This window comes from Octopus sinensis, linkage group LG1 (genome assembly GCF_006345805.1).
Source record: "Octopus sinensis linkage group LG1, ASM634580v1, whole genome shotgun sequence".
In the NCBI taxonomy this organism is placed as follows: Eukaryota; Metazoa; Mollusca; class Cephalopoda; order Octopoda; family Octopodidae; genus Octopus; species Octopus sinensis.
The window spans coordinates 112,730,766-112,751,937 of record NC_042997.1 but is presented as its reverse complement, the minus strand read 5'-3'; the positions used below and the strand labels follow the sequence as shown (position 1 = coordinate 112,751,937).

The window sequence follows — 21,172 nt, the reverse complement described above, 5'->3', positions numbered from 1 at the left end:
AATTAGTTTACATATTTTACCCTGACATTAGCATTATATACACACTCACCTCCTTAACTAATGTATTTAATATGCAACTCCCTTGCGTAAACAGATTTCTGCTTGACTACTTTATTCGTACAAAATCCTTTCTATATTTTCCACATCAACATTCTCACCTGCTCTCTCTATTTCCTTGGATATTTGTCTTTTATACGTTCAGACACAGATTTGGTTGCAAATACATTTTGTTTACCATTTCAAAACATTGACTTTTATTGACATAATAATTAAATTTTGTTTTAGGTAGCTTAATTTATAAATAAATTTCTAAAGAGACTGAAAGGACTTCTAGATGAATCCCCACCTCTTCCTGTCTTCAGAAATAATTCCATCTTTTAGATCATGTAGCCTCTTCTTACGTTTGTCTCTTAAATTGCCTTATAAAAGACTTCAGCTTTGTAAATCTTAGTTTCCTAGTTAATATGAAAATAACATACAAAAAAGCAAATAAAATATTAAATTTGTCTTTTTTTTTCTTTTTCAAAAACAGATTTAACTCGTGAAATATATTCGACATTTTAAATATACTTTTTTTCCTGTTCATAAATTTCTCTCTCAGTTTTTTTTTTTTAAGACTTTGTTGGATCTTAAAAAAAATAATGAAAATTAAAAAAGAAAGACTAGAAAATTATTTTCTAATTTCTCCCGGTTTTTTTTTTTTTTTTTCAAAAACAAAAATAGAAAAATGAATTCTAGATAATTAGTGCATGAGAAATGTGCATATCATAAACAAGTTGAAATCAATGCAACTCGTTAATCTTATTAAACAAAGAAACTTTCTTTTGTTATCAAATATTGGGATCTAGAATCAAAGAAAGGAAAAGTTCTTGGATTTCATTGACCTCCCCACCCTTCCCCCTTTTCTAGTCAAACTAGTCAGAAACTGTGATGTCAGGCATTGATAAGACTCATCTTATATCTGATGCCGTTTTCTTTTTTTTTTTTTTTCCAACTTTATTTTATTTCAACATTTTCTAAAAAATGAAAAACACCAACAAAAAAAAACATACCTTACGCTATTTATTCGTTTCACATTTTATCATCATAAAATCCACCTTTTAATATTCTTTTTCTTTTTATTTTACAAAATTTACCTCTGTCTATTTTTTTACATTTGTGATTTTTGCTACCATCCTGGGACATTCTGTTCCTTAACCCTCACAATTTTTTTCCTTGAAGGACAGAAATATTTCAGCAATACTTTATGGTGTATGTCTTTTGAATTATTATTATTATTATTATTATTATTATTATTATTATTATTGTGAAAAATCTCAGCTTCATTTTGCTGGGTGTGTTGGAAGTGTCAGCTGTTGACAACCAGTAGACTCAGGTGACACTTGTTTACAGATCATCATCATCATCATCATTATTATGATTACTATTATTATTATTATTATTATTCTGCTCGTGGTTGAGATGTTTCAATATTATTTATTGTTTTTGTTGTGTTTTTTTAATTTTATGTCTGAAAAAATGTTAAATGTAAACTTCAGTTTAAATGTAGAATTTTGCTGTATTTTTTTGTTTCTTTTTTGAATTTATTCTTAAAGAGTTAGTGTGTTTTTTAGTTTGTTTTTTTTTTGTTTTTTCAATCAATTCTCTAAGTGCTACTGCTCTTTGATATATATATATATTTCAAAAGAATTCTAAGTTGAAAGCACCATTTCCAGAAATACTATAAATTATACTTCATCAGGTTTAGAAAAACCAAATTCTGAAGACTTTCTTTCAGAGATGAAATTAAATTTAATTACGTTAAATTCAACTTACTTTGAAAGTCAAGAAACAAAGTTTGCTTTAGAAGCATTGAGATGTATTAAAAGATACAGATAAGGAATTTGTTGTTGGGTCGGTTTAGCTTAATGGTAAAGCACTGGATGCATAATCACAGGGACGTGAGTTCAAGTCTCATGGCTGGCCGCTGACAGATTTTTCCGCAAAATATGGGTAGCTTATCCTGTTCATGCTATATTATTAGCATTATCCTATGTTTGAGAATAAAATTATTTCCTTATCTGTATCTTTAAATTTAATTAACTATTAACCCTTTAGCATTCAGATTACATACCAAATGCAATGCTTATTTATTCACAATGTTTTCAATTATTACGCATTATCTTGTAGATCTCATAGATTTTGATGATGTGGTTGTTTATTTTTTAGGATAAGGGAGGTGTGAGAGGCCAGTTCTGGCCGGTTTAAATATAAAACCGGTCAATGTTTTGGCTCAATATGGCCAGTTTAAATGCTAAAGGGTTAAATTAAAAATATTTCTATTAAGTTTTGTCGTCCAGTATTTCTTCATACCAATTATATTTATTTCATGAGTGTATTGACAAAAAAATGCTTGCAGCTAATAGTGAATTAAATATAAATTATTTAGTAGCAATTCGTTAAATATAAATATAGTATCTTTATCATTAGAGGGGTTGATAAATGCAAAGTCTTCTACAAGTATTACTGTATGTTTTGGTTTCACCATATTCCAAGCCAATCCAACTGTGGTCATCTCTGTGATTTCAGTTGTTTTAGACCACAGTTGTCATCATCATCATTATCATTTAACATCTGTTTTCCATGCTGGTATGGGTTGTATGATTTGACAGGAGCTGGCAAGCCAAAGGACTGCACCAGGTTCCATTGTTCATTTTGGCACAGTTCCTGTAATTGGGTGCCCTTCCTAATGCCAACCACTCGACAGAATACTTTTTATGTGCACCAGCACCAGTGCTTCTTTACACAGCACTATTACCATCATTTTAATGTCCAATCTTCCATGCTTGCATGGATCAAATAGAATTTGTTGGAGCCGATTTTTCACAGTTGGATGCACTTCTTGTCACTAACCTTCGCCTGTTTCCAAGCAAGGTAATATTTCCCTATGGTCAGACATGTTTTTCATGGAAGACTGAAAATGAATAACACTACTTGTATAAGGGTGAGGCTCATTTACAACCGTTACATGAAACCAAGAGAAGAATTCACACAAACTCACTAATAACAGACATCTTTCAGTTCCCATCTATCCAAATCCACTTACAAGGCTTTGGTAGGCCTAGGGCTAAAGTGAAAGTCACTTGCTCAAAGTTCTATATAGGAGGACTGAACCCAAGTCTCTATGGTTGGAAAACAAGCTTCTTGACTGCATGGCCATGCCCTCGCCTATCTGCAACAAAAAAAAAATGGAAATTAGAGAATCTTTTCATCTCAAATAGAAACGGTTGATCTCAGAAAGAAGGGAATTACATTTCTTTGACAATAGTTTTTGTTTTGTTTCAAAATATTTTTTTTATTTTTACACTTTTATTAAGATACTCTCTTACCCTTTTTTGACTTTTTTTTTCTTCACAAAATGGGAAATGTCTTAAAATATCTTTAAGGAAATTACTAACATTTTAATATGAAATATTCTGGTCTTATTTGTGGAATCTCACTGATTTTGAATTTGAAATCTTTCCTTTCATTTGCTGTATATTATCAATTATAGATATGTTTAGGTGCTGTGCTAACTGGAGCATTACAGCATTGGAGAAAATATTATTTTTTCCAATTCAGTATATTCTGAGTTCAAATTGCACCAGGGTCGACTTTGCTTTCCATCCTTCTGGGGTTAACAAAATATGTATCGGTTAGGCACTACAGGTGGGGGGGGGTCAATGTGATTGACTTCCCTCTTCTAAAATTGCTGGCCTTGTACCAAAATTTGAAACCATTGATTATGGCTCTATTTTTCATTAAGTCCTTGATTCCATTTTAATTTAAAGAAATGGAAATATATTCTAAATATTTTCTCTAAAATTCAACAATGTTTCATTAATAGCAAGTATAAAATAGGTTAAAATTTACACCATTTCCCTTTTATAGAATTAAAATTAAAATATCAGAGCATTTTATATTGATTTTGTTACTCTTACATGTGACAATGGTCACTCCCATGATGTACGAGTGTTTGAAGGAAAGGATTAAAAACAAAAGAAGCTGCATCTATTTGCGATGGATGCTTGAATGTAATTAGAATCCAGGTTTGGATTTTGCTATGATTTTGATTTTGCCTGGGATTGGACAGATGTGTCTGTAGATTGCAGGATGGAATTCTTTTATTGTCCAGTTTCTTCAGTTCAAAATTGTTTAGATATATCATGACACATTTTACGCCACACAGATCGATCAAGGCAATAACTTTCCCAACATGTTAAATTACAAATGATAACTGCTTCTGCTCAAGGCCCAAAACCTGAAGTTTGGGGTTAGAGGGCAAGTCAATTACATCAACCTCAGTACTTAACTGGTACCTTATTTTATGGAAACACCACCACCCCGAAAGGAAGGAAGGCAAAGTCCACCTTGGCAGGATTTAAGCTGGAAAAAATGCCACAATACATTTTGTCTGATATGCTAATAATTCTGCTGGCTTGACACAACAATAATAATAATAATCCTTTCTACGAAAGGCACAAGGCCTGAAATTTTGGGGGAGAAAACTTGTTGATTACATCAACCCAGGTACTAGACTGGTACTTAATTTATCAACCCTGAAAGGATGAAAGGCGAAGTCAACCTTGGCAGAATTTGAACTCAGAATGTAAAGATAGACGAAACGCTGGTAAGCATTTTGTCCAGTGTGCTAACGATTCTGCCAGCTCACTGCCTTAATCATAATAATAATAATAATAATATCCAGCTGAATTAATGTTTATTACTTCAAAAATTTATATGAAACAGCTCTAGTTATTGCTTATTTCCCTCTTTATTGATCAACCATTCAATTCTGTCTATCTCTAATACATTCACATAGGAACACATTTTCTCCTTTAATTTCCTGGTTTATCCCACTATTTACACTTGCTGTTTTATACTGGGTGTGTAGGCGGATGAGGTAATTTTTGCCAATAAGAAACACTGATTCTGTATCCCCATTGAGGTCAACTTTACCCTTCATCCCTTTCAGGGTGAATAACATAAGGTACCAGTTGAGAATTGGGGTCAGTGTAATCTATTCCCACCTAAAATTATCGGCCTTGTGCTGAAACCATTATTATTAGTCAATTAATTAATCAATTATCTGCTCAGTTGCTTGATCAGTCGTTTGCTAAACCAGCTGATTGATTGATTGGATGATTGATCAGTCTTTTTGTCGTTATTCATGTCTTCATCAGTATTATATCCTTGTTATTCCATGGCCTGGACTTGTTACTCCAGTTCTGTTTCAGATGAAACAGACTGAGAATAACAACTAATAATGATAATAATAATGAAGAGAATCAGTGTGTTGGTTATTGGCACAATGACCCTCCTGGGGCACAATAAGATCTGTTTCAACCCAGAGGTTCACATCAAGAATCTACAAAATCAAGCAATTGTTGTAGTTTTATAATTTGTCTTCTTTTTTTTTTTTAATGTGATAATCTTAATTTCTTGTCCTCGAGAACTTGATTCCAACTCAGATCATTGCTTTATTTCAAGGGTCAAATAGGAATTACTAAATATATTTTTTTTCTAGTTAGTAAAAAAAAAAAAAGAAAAGAAACAGTGGTGCCCCAGCATGGCCACAGAAACTAAAGAGAAATCTTTATTGTGGATCCCATCAGCCAACATAGAATAAGAGACCTTTACACTACATTACTATCCCCTCCACACACACACACACACACACACACACCAGATTATGGAATGGGGCTGGGTTGGGTGACAAATTTTGGTCTCAGCAACTGGAAATCTTAAATCATGACTTCATTTTCTCTTCTCAGTTGAATTGACTCTACTTTCTGTGTACTAATATGCTCTTGAGAAGATAATGAATACCACAACATCTCTATTTAATTTTATTTATTTAAATATCAAGGGTTTTGTCTGTGTTTGATTTAACCCTTAATACCAACCTGGCTGAGACTTCTGCCCCCAGTTCTAGGTTACAAACTTCTGGCTGACCTCAACCAAAACTTTCCACCAAAATTCCAGGTTAATTTCTGTTCCAAACTCCAGCTTCATTAACGACAAAGTTATTCTACTGAATTCTTCATTGGTTTCAAAATTTCTCTTGAAATATATTATTTGTGTTTCAATCAGTTTTGAAAATAATGACAAATTCAGTAAAATAACTTTGTGATTACCAAACTGGTTCTCTGCTATAAAAGTTACCATGGAAGTTTGATGGCAAGTTTTAAATTTACTCTCTTTACTCTCTTTTACTTGTTTCAGTCATTTGACTGCGGCCATGCTGGAGCACCGCCTTTAGTTGAGCAAATCGACCACAGGACTCATTCTTTGTAAGCCTAGTACTTATTCTCTCGGTCTCTTTTGCCGAACCAAGTTACAGGGACATAAACACACCAGCATCGGTTGTCAAGCAATGTTGGGGGGACAAACACAGACACACAAACATATACACACACATACATATATACAACGGGCTTCTTTCAGTTTCTGTCTACCAAATCCACTCACAAGGCTTTAGTCGGCCCGAGGTTATAGTAGAAGACACTTGCCTAAGGTGCCACGCAGTGGGACTGAACCTGGAACCATGTGGTTGGTAAGCAAGCTACTTATCACACAGCTATTCCTGTGCCTATAGGTTGTTTTAAAACAGGAATGTTTGCATCATAGAAGCAGAGGTGGTCACAAGTGGATCAGTGTCAAAAGTTGATTAAAATTTTTTACTCTTGTCACGGTGGTCACCTCTTCCTCCTCTATATTCTGGCAAATTTCTTTTTATTTTTATTTTTCAGTATTTTGTTGTTAGACGGGTTGTGAGTTGGCCGAATGGTTAGCACGCTGGGAAAAATGCTTAGCGGCATTTCATCCATCTTCACATTCTGAGTTCAAATCTTGCTGTGGTAGACTTTGCCTTTCACCCTTTGGGGGTGAGGTCACTAAAATAAGCAACAGTTGGACAGTGGAGTCAGGTTAATGAACTGGACCTCCGACCCCAGAATTGTCAGCCTTGTGTCAAAAACTCCGAACCAGTATTTTGTGTTATAAAGATTAAATTTATTTCTTCTTTTTAATTACTACGATCTCGTTTATTCTGAATCAATTTCTCTTCAGTGTTATCTAATTGCTCCACTCAGAGACTCTCATGAAATGTCAGTCAGTTCTGAATAAGGGTTCAATTGACAATCCTTGCTTTCTGAGATCTGCTGTTTCTCTACAAATCTTTCTCTTTTGATATCTTCCAGTCTGTAAAGAAAGCTTCAAAGAAGCAATAATGTGTGATAGATTCAACAGCATTAAATACTGGAAGTGAAGTAGAACTGGTTAAGATTTAGGGATGAAAACCTGGTCACGGGATTGGCTTGTTGGGATTGTGTTTGTAGAATACAATGCTTACTTATTACATCGATTGCAATACACCCCTATTAAGTTTGTTATCAGACAGCAATATACCCTTAAATGAGTTTGCTAGCAGACCGCAATCCACCCCTTTAATTCTTATGAAACAGCAATAGAGCCCTATTAAATCTGTTACCAGACAGTAATGCCCCAGCCCCTATTAGATCTGTTAGCAGCACACTCCTATTAAATGTTATAGACTGTAATATACCCCTAATTAAATCTGTTACCAAAGTAGCTCAACATTTAAAGAATAAATGGAGGTTTTTTTTTGGTTTTTGTTTTGTTTTTCACAATTTAAAGAGCTTAATTTTTGTTGTTTGTTTATCTCTTTAATATATTAATCCCTTTTTGAATTTTTTTTTTTATCTCATTGAAATTAATGTAACGAATCTATTTTAGTCTTCCCTTTTTTTAAACACCTGTTTTTTTTTTTTTAAAAAAAAAGATTTTTTTAAAAACTTCTAACAAATAATTTTTTCATGTGTGTGCGCTTATGTGTCACCCTGGTCCGGAGTGAAATAAGAGACTTTGGTGACAAAGGACAATGGAGAACTAACCAACGTGCAAGTTTTTTTTTTTTTTATATTTTTCCTGTGTGTAGCAGTTTTCCAGCTTGATTAATTAGTGATAAATTATTTCTTAAAAATTTGAACGAACCTAATGAGATTTTGAAGGTTATGTGTTTAAAATTCTTTCTTTACCAGTTTTGTTTTCTTCTCAACATGATGAAATGTGTACCAAATTCTGTGTTAATTACTTGTTAATTACAATTCTTTTTTTTTCTTGTCCAAGTAATCTTTTTTTTTTAACTCTAATAATTTTGTTGTTCTTTTTATTTAGATTTTTGACTAAAACCAGGTTTATTTATAATCAATGTCTTTCAAGTTAGTGATGCCTTCTTACCTCGTTTTTTTTTTGTGAAATTTTTAAGATCAAAATTTCCCAACCCAAACAATGAAATAAATAAAATATTTCTAATTAATATTTTGTGTTGTTTTATTAATCATAGGTATGGCTGTGTGGTAAGAAGCTTGCTTCCCAACCACATGACTCCAGGTTCAGTTCCACTTCGTGATACCTTGGGCAAGTGTCTACTATAGCCTTGGGCCAACCAAGGCCTTGTGAGTGGATTTGGTAGACAGAAACTGAAAAATGTGGCGAGCTGGCAGAAACGTTAGCATGCCGGGCAAAATGCTTAGCGGTATTTCATCTGCCGCTACGTTCTGAGTTCAAATTCTGCCAAGGTCGACTTTGCTTTTCATCCTTTTGTGGTCGATTAAATAAGTACCAGTTACACACTGGGTCGATGTAGTCAACTTAATCCATTTGTCCCCTATGTGTGTAGCCCCTTGCGGGCAGTAAAGAAATAAGAAACTGAAAGAAGTCCATCATATATATATATATTTATATATCATCATCGTTTAGCGTCCGTTTTCCATGCTAGCATGGGTTATATATATATATGTGTGTGTTTGTACCCCCATCATTGCTTGACAACCGATGTTGGTGTGTTTACATCCCCGTAACTTATTCTATCGGACTCTTTTGCTGAACTGCTTAGTACTAGGCTTACAAAGAATAAGTCCAGGGGTCGATTTGTTCAACCGAGAGGCAGTGCTCTAGCATGGCTGCAATCAAAATGATTGAAACAAAAGAATGAAATATAAAATGGGGGCGGGGGGGCATATCAGTCTGGCCAGATCGTGTTGAAAGCCCCTGTTCTTCTCATCTAATCACCGTGAAGGCACATATCTTAGTGGTTGGAATATTCAGCTCACAATTGTAAGGTCGGAAGTCTGAAACCCAGCAGCACATTGTGGCCTTGAGCAAGTCACTCTGCTGGCAAAACAGAGTTATACCAGTAATTCAAAAGGAGCCAGCCTTGTCCCATTCTGAATCTCTCTCAGAGAATTACATTAAGGATACAAATATCTGTGGAGTACTCAGCCACTTGCACAATAATTCCACAAACAAGCAGTTCAAATAATCAGATCAGATCAACTGGAACCCTCGTCATAATTGATGGAGTGCCATTTTGTTTTTTTGTCATCTGATCACCAGAATTAATCCTTTTGTTATCAACCTGGCTAAAAGCAGCTCTGGCTCTGTAGTACAAATGTCTTGTTTTCATAAGTTTTGAAATAAAATCTTCCACCAAACCTTAGTCACAATTTATGTTCCTAACACTAGCTTAATGATAACTAAGTTATTTTACTAAGTTCTTTGTTATGTTTAAAATTAATTGAAAGAAACACAGCATCTCAAAATAAATACAGTAACAAAAGGGTTAATGTCCCTCAGAAATTCCATCCCTGTTCATATTTTTGTCATTTTACTTGCAACAGTTTCAGCAAAATGTTAACCAACATCAATCTTGAAGGGCACTGCCCCTTCTTCCAGAATTAGTTAATTAAAAATAAAAAAATCTAAATAACGAATATAAATCAATAGCATAACACCAGTTTTCAGGTTTTTTTTTTTCAAAATTTATTTCAACAAGCTATATTTAAAAACAAGGCATATTGTTGTTGTTGTTTTGCCTTTGCTTCACTTTATACAAGCTGTGCCCAAGTCTCGACCAGAGACCTATTTAGGGACAACAAGTTTCTGCATCTAAAGATGCAAATGGGAGAGATGCCATGCAATTGAAAAACTGATATAAAAAAAATTCTTTTAAAAAAAAATTTATAACAATAATGTGTAAGATTGCATTTACATGGAGAAGAAATTATTATTATTATATAAAGCAGAGCAGTGGGAATAGCTTACAACAGATATATGAGGGTGATGGCGGTGAAAAAGTTATAGAAAAATATGAGAATTTTAATTGTAATACATCAATTAGTTCAAAAATTAATTTTTACATAGATTTAGGCAAAATAACTTTAGTGCCTCTCACTCATTCTGAAAAATACATTACAATGTCATCACTCCCAAATTATGAGGTCATAAATATAAGTCATAACTCCCAAATTACATTATGATGTCACAAATGTGTTAGACTCCCAAACTACATTACTATGTCATAAATAAGTCATAATTTTTAAATGACATTATGATGTCATAAATATCTATCCTAACTCCCAAATTACCTTACAATGTCGTAAATATATGTTATAACTTCCAAACACTAATTATATAGCATAAAATGAAAACATGTTTATTTTATCTAAGATTAACTTGGACAGATTTCTCAACAATGCCATGTCTCTTGTGGTGGCTGCCAAAAGAAGGAACCAAATTGTTTCAAAGACAAAATGAATTTAATCAACAATATCTATGAAACCATCGTATCCAAGAAATCTGTTTCACTCACTTCATGGAAACTTTCTCAATTTTTAATCGAAATCACATTTCTCACAAAATACAATTATAGATTGTAATTATCTGAAAACTAGAAGATAGACAAACGGGGAGTAGAGAGAGCCTGTCATTGATTAGGTTACAGATGGTGATGGAAGGAGTGACAAACATGACCGGTTGACTGATTGATCATATGATTAATCAAACACTCAATTAGTTAATTGGTTGTTAAATGGTTAACAAGTTGATTAATAATAATAAAAGAAGTGAAACAGAACCAACATGTGTGTATTTATTGGTATAATGACCCTCCCAAGATAAAGCAAAATCTGTTTCTGAACATTGGTAATTGCAACTGTCCATTCATTTTGGACTTGAGAAACTTCACTTCATACATAAATGCTTTCTTAAACTGTTTAGTGATGAGAGTGAAGCATTTATAATCCATATATAAAAAAAAAATACTACTTTTAAAAAAATGTTTTGACTCTTTGGTTACCAAATTTCTAATGAAAATCACAACTGTGTTTTAATTACTTCTGAAAAATAATTAAGAATTTGAAGGGGTTTAATAAAATAATTAATTTTAAAGAATTTTTTAATAAGTCTATTAAACTAGAGTTTAAAGCATAACAAAAGACTCATTAAAAAAAATTATGATGGAAGGTTTATATTTAAACATGAACATTTCAAAAGTTAAGGAGTTTTGGCCAAAAGTGGCCCCAGGAAGTCAATAGGCCACTTTGGACTATTCAGTTAATATTTAATATTTTGCCAGACATAATTACGTGTAATGTGGTTCAAAACAAAATGGCATTGCAATATGTGTAACGCATATTAAATTTGTGCCACATTGACTCCTCATCTTCTTCCTTGACACACACACACACACATATATATATACATTATAACTAAAAGACTCTGACCATCAGCTAGTAATCTGAGCTTGGTTTTCTTTTGAAATATCCACTGCCTGAATATTATTTTTGAAATGTGAAATGAAAGTTTGAAAGAAACACTTATCATTCAGTTCTTTCGTTTGAGAACGACATGTAGGAAAATGGCTGTTTCGAGATCAGGCTCCGGATTCCATTTCTGGTTCTTGTGCTAAGATTATTACAAAACATCATAAACTGCATACAGTTGAAGTCACCAAATTGCATGGCTGTTTAAGCAATGTTCCAAAATAATACTTCTGATTAATAACTTTAATTAATACTCTCCATTAATGTTTTTAAAAACGACTGTGTATGCAGATGTTCATTTTGCATGCGCCTGCACAGACACATAATATAAATTTCTTTACTGCCCACAAGAGGACAAACAAAGACCGACAAAGGGATTAGGTCGATTACATCGACCCCAGTGTAAAACTGGTACTTTATTTATTGACCCCAAAAGGATGAAAGGCAGAGTTGACCTCGGCAGAATTTGAACTCAGAACATGTCGACAGACGAAATACTGCTAAGCATTTTGCCCGGTGTGCTAACGATTCTGCCAACTCGCCGCTTTGCACAGACACATAATATAAACACATAAACACTCATTTACTGAGCAACTGAGTACAAGAAATCAGAGCCTTTCACAACATGCTAGAGAATACTCTACACTTGTATTGAGTTCTTTAAGTTATAACTTCTGGCGAATCAAGAGATTTATACAAACACACACACACACATATATGCAATATAGAAGCTAGAAAAAGTCGTAATGGCCCCAGCAGGGTTCACACACAGGGTTTGCTGTACCATCGGCTGTGCTAACCACACAAAAGCAACATTACAGCTTTTGATCATCTAAATCAGTGGTTCCAAAACTTTTTCTGGCTGCCACCCCCTTGGCACCCAGGCCTCATTTCTAGCACCCCTCCCCCTCCCCATCACAAGTATAGACCACTTTCTGCAGCAAATTCAGATCAACTGTATTTCACAAATTAAACTTAAACCTAATTAATCTATTAATAGTTTTTTGGGGGTTTTTTTTGCATCTATCACCTCATTTTGGTGAATCCATTATCAACCCACTTTTCTTCAATGCCCCCCCTGAATCTTTCCACTGCCCCCTTTGGGAACCAATAATCTAAATCAAAAGACTTAAAGTGGTGATGATGCTATATAAAGGATATTCCATTGATGAAGGCTTTGTCAGACTTGCAACAGACCCAACTGCTAACGAAAACACTTCATAAAATATTTGATAAGTCAAGACCAGCTGATTTGTCCTAGCATCAAATCGTGATCTGTTGAAATCATTTAATATGTATGGTTCGGGTTTGTGGTGCAGGAGTGGCTGTGCGGTAAGTAGCTTGCTTACTAACTACATGGCACCTTGGGCAGACCAAAGCCTTGTGGGTGGATTTGGCAGATGGAAACTGAAAGTAGCCCATCGTATGTGTGTGTGTGTCCACCATCGCATGACAACTGATGGTGGCATGTCTATGTCCCCATAACTTAGTGGTTCAGCAAAAGAGACTGATAGAATACTAGGCTTACAAAGAATAAGTCCTGGGCTCAATTTGTTCGACTAAAAAGCAGTGCTCCAGCATGGCTGCAGTCATGTGACTGAAACAAGTAAAAGAATAAAAGAAAAAATTATATATGTGTGTGTGTGTGTGTATGTCCTCTTGTCTTGTCAGCATGTGAGTGTTGTAAATAAGCTGCTCCATTATAAAAGCAATGTTTTTCCTTTCTGGTATTTTGTGGAAAACATGCCTGGCCATGGAGAAATATTACCTTGCTTCGAAACAAGTGAAGGTTGGTGACACGAAAAGCATCTGGCTATATAAAATATGTAGCAACAAAATCTGACTGACCCATACAAGCATAGCAATGTGGACGTGTGTGCGTTTACATTTGTGTTTTTCCAAAAAAAAGTGATAACTTTGTTGACATTTCCCCTGGTAGCAGATTGTCTGCTGGCTTTTCATCTTTAAAGATATGTGGATGAGGAGATCCCTAACTTGAAAGACAAGGGTTAGCAGCAGGAGTGGCATCTGGCTGTAAAAATGATGCCCCAAATATATATATATTCCTCTAACACATGCTAGCATGGGAAAACAGACATAAATCAAAATGCTATAATGCTCTAGTCAATATATATGGTGCCGTCCAAGGCGGTGAGTCGGCAGAACTGTTAGCAGGCTGGGCAAAATGCTTACCAGCATTTTGTGCATTCCTATATTTTGAGTTCAAATCCCCACAAAGCTTGACTTGCCTTTTGGGGTCTATAAAATAAGTACCAGTTATGTGCTGGGGTTGATGTAATCAATCTTCCCCCTCTTCTGAAATTGCTGCCCTTGTGCCAAAATAGATATTTCGGACCCCATCCCTTATCTCCTATTCACTACATCCACCCCTCAACTCTACTCAATTTCTACAGTTGTCACCTACTCTTCCCTACTTCTCCTTCCTCAACCTAGTCTTCATTATATTCCACTCCTAAACCCATTCCTCATCTGTCTCTCACTCTCCCCATACACTCCTGTGGCCGATACCCAACCACACTCCCTTTCCTCACACCCCTACTCATTTCTACTCCCTTTGTACCTTCAGGGCCCATCCTGACACCTTGTCACCACTATTTTCATCTCTCTTTCCTACTCCATCCCAGTCACTTCCATCTCTTTCTTCTATAATGTGGCTAGCCATGTAGCTTCTCCACAGTAAAATGCCAGTCTTCTATCCCCTTTTCTCACATCAGCATAAAACCGCACCCCCTTTCTACTGAAGCTCCACTAAGTCAAAGGAGATCATAGTTTTGCAAGTTTTAAGGCAACCCCACCAATACAGGTGCCGTGAAAAAAGTACCCAGTGTACTCTTAAGTGATTGGGGTTAAGAAGGCTATTTTGTCCATCTTTACATTCTGAGTTCAAATTCCACTGAGGTTAAAGCCACCTTTCATCCTTCCAGGGTCAATAAAATAAGTAGCAGTTGAGCACAGGGTCAATACAATTGACACCCCCCAACACTCCCCTAAATTGCTGGCCTTGTGCCAAAGTTTGAAATCTTTATATAGAGATTAAAAAAAAATGAACCAACAGTTTTCAGAAAATGGAAGTTAAATCTGAAACAAGAATCAAAGAAAAGATAAATAATAGTAATTGGTGTAGGAAGAGAGAGAAATTCCAATGTTTTGGGGAGGCAGCAGTCTATGAATCACAGAGGAACAGTTTGAAGTCTGTCAGTGTGAAGAGGAAAAAACACCAACATCTCAATGATTTAATAGGGTCCATGAGGAAGTAGAGATTAGTGGTGGTGGAGTGTGGTATGGGCAAGAGAGCTGACATGCTTTTGTTGGGTTTTTTTGTGGTGTTTTTTTTAGAATTGTACAAAACTTGTGCTAAAGCAGTGTTTCACAACCACTTTTTCACACATGGAACTCCCCCCCCCTCTGATTCCTATTTTGTTCTACTGGACCCTCATAGCCATTTAATGCTTAAATAAAATCACCTTATATAAGATATCATTAGGAATTATTCTTTTACCCTTTTACTTGTTTCAGTCATTTGACTGCAACCATGGTGGGGCACCGCATTGAAGGAGTTCAGGTTCTACCGAGACTTGAACTTGGATCACTGGATTCAAAGTCCAGAGTGCTAAACATTACACCAAAAATTGCTAAAATATTTTCTTTAGTAGGAATATAGCAAATTTATTGCATATAAACTTTGGCAACAAAATCTTATATCGTGACCCCCAGCTGTGAATTACTGTAAAAAAGAGTGATCGAACGATCCAGTTCTCCCTCTCTGGATGCCTAGCCTCATCCCTTCCAATCTACTTCAGCTTCAATGATAAAAATATGTATCAGCACAGCTTGTTGCTTTCATTGACAAAAGTGTGTTTGTGTGGCAGGTATCAAGAGACTATGGACTTCTCCCATAAATGTCTCGCATCACCATCATTATTCCTTAGATAAAAGATGCTAGGCATTAATAAACACCAATTTGAAACAGAAAACAGCAGCAGATCCACTGAAGAGACTTAAACCTTTTGATAGAAACCCACCTCAGGCTGTTCGTTGGTTTTGTGATAGAAACTTCCTACTGTAAAGTGATCTGATTGAAAACCTTCCATCAAAATTTTAAATTCCTTGTTAATACATGGTCCAAATACCAGCTCAATAATAAAGGTTTTTTTTTTTTCATAATAAATTCTTCATTATTTTAAAATTGATTGAAATAAAGGCTGTGTATTTCAATAAAAATATGGTAACTAACAGGTTAAAGTGATCTACATTGAAATCGTCCATCAAAATTTCTTTCTTAATTTATGTCCCAGCTTAATAATGACAAAGTTATTTTGATGAATTTTTTGTTGTTTTGAAAATTAATTGACACAAAGGTAGTAAATCTTAACAGAAATTACAGTAACAAAGGGTTGTACCATTCTAAATTAAAATCTTCCATCAAATTTTCATAATTTATGCTTCATTAAAATTTACATGAAATTTTAATGGAAATATGGTAACAAAAGGATTAAAGCAGTATCTATTGGTAGCAGAACCAAGATCAAAAAGCCATCTGTTGCTCTTTTACTATCTCAAATTATTGCTTTTAATATTTTACATAATATATAATAATATAAATATATTTCATTTATATTATAAAATATTATATTATAAATATATTTATAATATTTTATGTTAAAAATCTTTGCAATTATTTATAAATTTTAAAATTTATTTATAATTCAACCAGGAGTTAATCCAGTTCTATATTTAAGAGATGAGGAATTATTTACATTATTTACATTTGACAGATATTTTGTCCTCATCTTGTTTGTTGTTAACACAAAGTTTCAGCTGATATACCCTCAAGCCTTCATCTGGTGTCTTGGGGAAATTTCAAACCTGGGTTCTCATTCCTAAGGTATTTTTCAATGTTATTATTATTAAGATCACTGCCTAGAATCGAACTCAGAATCTTAGGGTGAGTAGCCCATGCTCTTAACCTCTATACCATATGCCTGTGAGCCCAAAGGCATATGGCATAGTGGTTAAGAGCGTGGGCTACTAACCCCAAGATTCCGAGTTTGATTCCAAGCAGCGACCTAAATAATAATAATAATAACATTGAAAAATACCTTAGGAATTAGAACCCAGGTTTGAAATTTCTCCAAGACACCTGATGAAGGCTGGAGGGTATATCAGCCAAAATGTTGTGTTAAAAACAAACAAGATGAGGACAAATATCCATCAAATATAAATAATGTACAGAAGTTAATCATATCAATTTTCATTTTTAACATTGAAAGAAAATTTAAAACATTATCAATTTAATATAATCTGGACTCTATAAGAAATATCTGAGGAAATGTCAAAACTATGAAGAAGAAAAAGAAAACCAAAGCTTCAGAACTGTCTTAATTAGATCTTGGTTTTGAATTTCATAAAATTTCTTCATTCTGGGCAAATAAACTCCTGATTTATGGAACTCCTTTTATAGACATTTTCATACGTAAATTGCAACTCATTCTTCTCCAATAAAAATCAGAGTTTTATCTTTAAATATATTTAAAAATAAAAATAAGAACAGCTTTGAAAATTTGCCTTTGTATGCATTTTATTTTTCCATATTTTATTAGTTAAATATTCGTAAGTAAAGCTTACTTAAAAACTATTTCTTGTTCTAAAATATCCATAGAATTTTTTAATATAACAAACTTTATATTTTCTAGACAAAGAGCTGAACTAAATTTAATGAAATATTAGGAGAAAAAAAATTATAAATTCCTAAATATTTCTTTTTAATATCTGTTTAACATTTACTTAACATATGTTAAACAGTCTGTTTAACATGGTGTCAGGTATAAAGAAAGTAATTTGTCAATGAATGAAATTTAGTGCGAAATTCACAACTATTTCTACGAAATATTTCTATTTTCTGGCTTATCAAAAATCTTAAACATATTTTATTGGGTAATAAAATCTTTTAAAAAGAATTGATCAGACACAAAGGTCAATAAAATTGAAATAATTTCTTTCTTTTACAAATGTCTTCCAGCAAAATTTCTGTTACACCCATTCACTAACACACACACACACACACACACATCCCAGCACACATACAATTTGGAATGTACTCTTTATTCTACCAGTTCTACATTCTTCAGTAAACTTTTATACACCCACACACACAAAAACCAACAAACAAAAACCCGGTACCAATTTGGTGAATTATTTACAAAACAAAATATTTTGTTTTATAATGAAAACAAAATATGCTAATTATTCTTGTAAAAAATTTTTTTCTTAAATGCTTTGAAAATAAGACAATAAAATTATTTTGCAGACAAAACATCCCAGAAAAAGAAATGCAAGATGTTCTTATTAAAGGCTTAAAGAAAAGCTTCTGGCATTTAAATTTCACATTAGTATTTTAGCATTGAAGATTTTTACCATATTTTTTTTAAAATACAGTTCCGACATTATTGTTTACAATATACAAGTGTAGAGATTATTACAAAATAGGTAAGAGAAAGAATTATATCTCACTGATACCAACTTTGTTAATTATGAATCATGATCACAGCAGCTAAGTTATGGAAGATAATTAAGAGAAAGAGAGATTTCTCGAGTTGACATCTCATGTCTTTGAGTCATTGCTTTTGAATTGGTGCCGATATATTTGAAATAACTTGTGTGTAATATCCCTTATACCAAAAACCGAATATTCTGAAAGATAATGAGAAAATTTTTGTTATTTGTGACAAAAGCAGTATTAGTTCAAACTAGCAATCTGCGTATCATACTTAAAACAGACATCATTGTAAGTCAGCTAAACTGTGCTGTATGTCTTGAGAAATCTGTCAGCTATCAGATACAACAAGGCATCTAGCCGCTGCTCCCTCTAACAGCTCTCTTATTCCTCTGCCCTGCATCAGTAATTTTATTAACCAACCCCAGAAAGGAAGACAGGTAAAGTTGACTTCACTGCAATTTGAACAAAGACTGTAGGGAATCAGAATAAGCAGATGCTGTGAGATGCCACAGAGATAACCTACAATGGTCATGGGGTCACCCCATGCACCCTCCTTAACCAACTTATAAAACATCATCATCATCATCATCATTCAATATCCATTTTCCATGCTGGTAAGGATTGGAAGGTTAAACAGGAGCTGGCAAGCCAGACGACTACACCAAGTGCCAATGCCTGCCTTTGCATGGTTTCTATGACTGGAGGCCCTTCCTAACACCAACAATTTTACAGAGTGGACTGGGTGTGGCACCAACAGTGGGATCACCAAGTAACTTACAAGACAAGGCCCCTTGACAGTTGGATGCAGTATTGAGGGAGGTGGCACCATGTCAGGTTTAAAAAGAATGATGTAAGAAAGAGAGACAAGAACAGGTGTCTTGAGTAGCAGAGATCCGTGGTTACCCCAGTTGCCAAGGAAAGAGGCATCAGGGTGTCCCCTCTTGTTACAGGGAGGTGAATATAAGAGAAGTGGTACATGTCGGTAAGTCAGTTCATATTACATTATATAAATAATCAAAAGTTTTCTGCTACCATTACTAATAATTTTTATAGAATTTACTAAAAATGAGAACATCATGGGACCTTATGGAACCTTAAAGTCCAGCTGACCAGCTCAAGTTTAAAACTTATTTGGTCAGTATTTCATATTTGTCAAAATAACAAAAATTGAAAATTATTATTATTATTATTCAGGTCACTGCCTGGAATCGAAATCGGAATCTTGGGGTTAGTAGCCCGCACTCTTAACCACTACGCCATATGCCTGTGGGCATTATAAATAAAAATAGATACAGTGTTCTTAAGTATAAAATGTTATTTTCACAAATATTATTTTCAGCAAAAATAAACCAACACAATCAATATCAAAACATTTTTTAATAAAAATTAGTCAATTTATAAAGAAGTGTAAGATTTTTAGTTAAATGCACCACAAAAAGAAAAGCTATAATTACCATATTTGGTGGCATATAAGATATAGTTTCCCTCCCTCAAAAGAACATCACCCTGGATTCTATATGTGGAATTAGGTCTATATTGCATGCTTTCGAAAGGGAAAGAAAAAGGCTCCTTCCCAAGCCGTAGATTCATAAGGTTGGTTTCTTGGATTCTGTAGTGTATATATTCCCTCCCTGGGGCATGGTCTGTCACAAGATTACTCACTTTTGCCAGCTGAGTGGGCTGAAGCAATGTAAAAGGAAGTGTTTTGCTCAAGAACACAACACACTGCCCAGGCCAGGAATCGAAACCACAATCCGATGACCATAAGTGCAACACCTTAACCAAAAAGCCATGCACCTCCACAATGAAAACTTGAATTCTTTTCTTCTTTCAATGGTTTCAGGTGCAGAGCTGCAGCACTACTTCAATGCATCAAAAACGTTTCACCCTGAATATATGCCTCTGAAATTAGGGAGCACCTGATAAGCCAGTGCACCCTTTTTATGCCATCAAATATGGTATTGTGTTCTAATGAAACTGTATATCAGTCTGTGGTCTGCTTCATCAGAGTTTCACCTAGAGTACAAAGCAACAGAGTACAACACAACAGAGTACATCACAACAGAGTAAAAAGCAAGAGAATAGCAGCCAACATTTTTTGCACCATAATTTGAAATGATAATAATTAATTAAGAGAGAGGTTTAAGAGCAAGATGGGAAGCTAAATATGAAGTAGATTTAAGCAGAGGAAAAGAAAAACAAATGTCCAATGAGGAAAGTGGCTGTGTGGTAAGAAACTTGCTTCCCAACCAGATGGTTCCAGGTTCAGTCCCACTATGTGGCACCAAGGGCAAGTGTCTTCTACTATAGCCTTGGGCCAACCAAAGCACTATGAGTGGATTTAGTAGACAGAAACTGGAAGAAGCCCGTCGTATCTATGTGTGTGTATATATATATCTATATATATATATATATATATATATATATATACACATATACACACACATATACAGAGATTTATATATATATATATACACATACATGCGTGTGTGTGTGTGCTTGTCCTCCTGCCATCGCTTGACAACTGATGTTGGCATGTTTACGTCCCTCATAACTTTTGCAGTTCAGCAAAAAACACCCAATAGAATAAGTACTGGGCTTACAAAGAATAAGTCCTGGGGGCCGATTTGTTCGACTAAAGGCGGTGCTCCAGCATGACCGCAGTCAAATGACTGAAACAAATAAACGACCAAGTGTTAAAAATGAGGAAATGTGAGAAATATGGATTATGTAGTCACTGAGAGTTTGTGCTGTTGAAAGAGACGAGGTTACCAGTCTTCAATGGTCATTGTTTATGGAGGCAGGGCAGAACTAGCAGGTGTTTAGGTTGGTGATTGGTGGGAAGTGTTTAGAGCGGCATCTGGTGAAGGTGTTTAGCTTGATGTTTGGCAGGTGTTTAAACTAGTGTCTGAAGTGTTTAGGTAGGTGAGAAGTGTTTAGAGCGGCATCTGGTGAAGGTTTTTAGCTTGATGTTTGGCAGGAGGTGTTTAGACTGGTGTCTGATAAAAGA

The 21,172-nt window shown here is 34.5% G+C and overlaps 1 protein-coding gene across 7 annotated transcripts in view; it reads right to left on the bottom strand.

Moving 5' to 3' along the window:
• Nucleotides 1-1,121: 1,121 nt before the first annotated feature.
• Nucleotides 1,122-21,172, bottom strand: part of LOC115218585 (peroxisome assembly protein 26) — a 32,180-nt gene continuing 12,129 nt past the window's right edge. For 2 of the 7 annotated variants that reach the window (XM_029788489.2, XM_029788495.2), the window contains exon 5: nt 1,122-3,211. In XM_029788489.2, coding sequence (XP_029644349.1) covers nt 3,119-3,211 — 93 coding nt within the window. In that variant the 3' untranslated portion in view covers nt 1,122-3,118. Of the gene's footprint in view, nt 3,212-9,839; nt 11,220-13,214; nt 13,243-17,642; nt 18,357-20,765; nt 20,835-21,172 lie in introns of those variants that run through there. The other 5 variants (XM_029788502.2, XM_029788481.2, XR_004999713.1 and 2 more) reach the window with 4 other exon arrangements.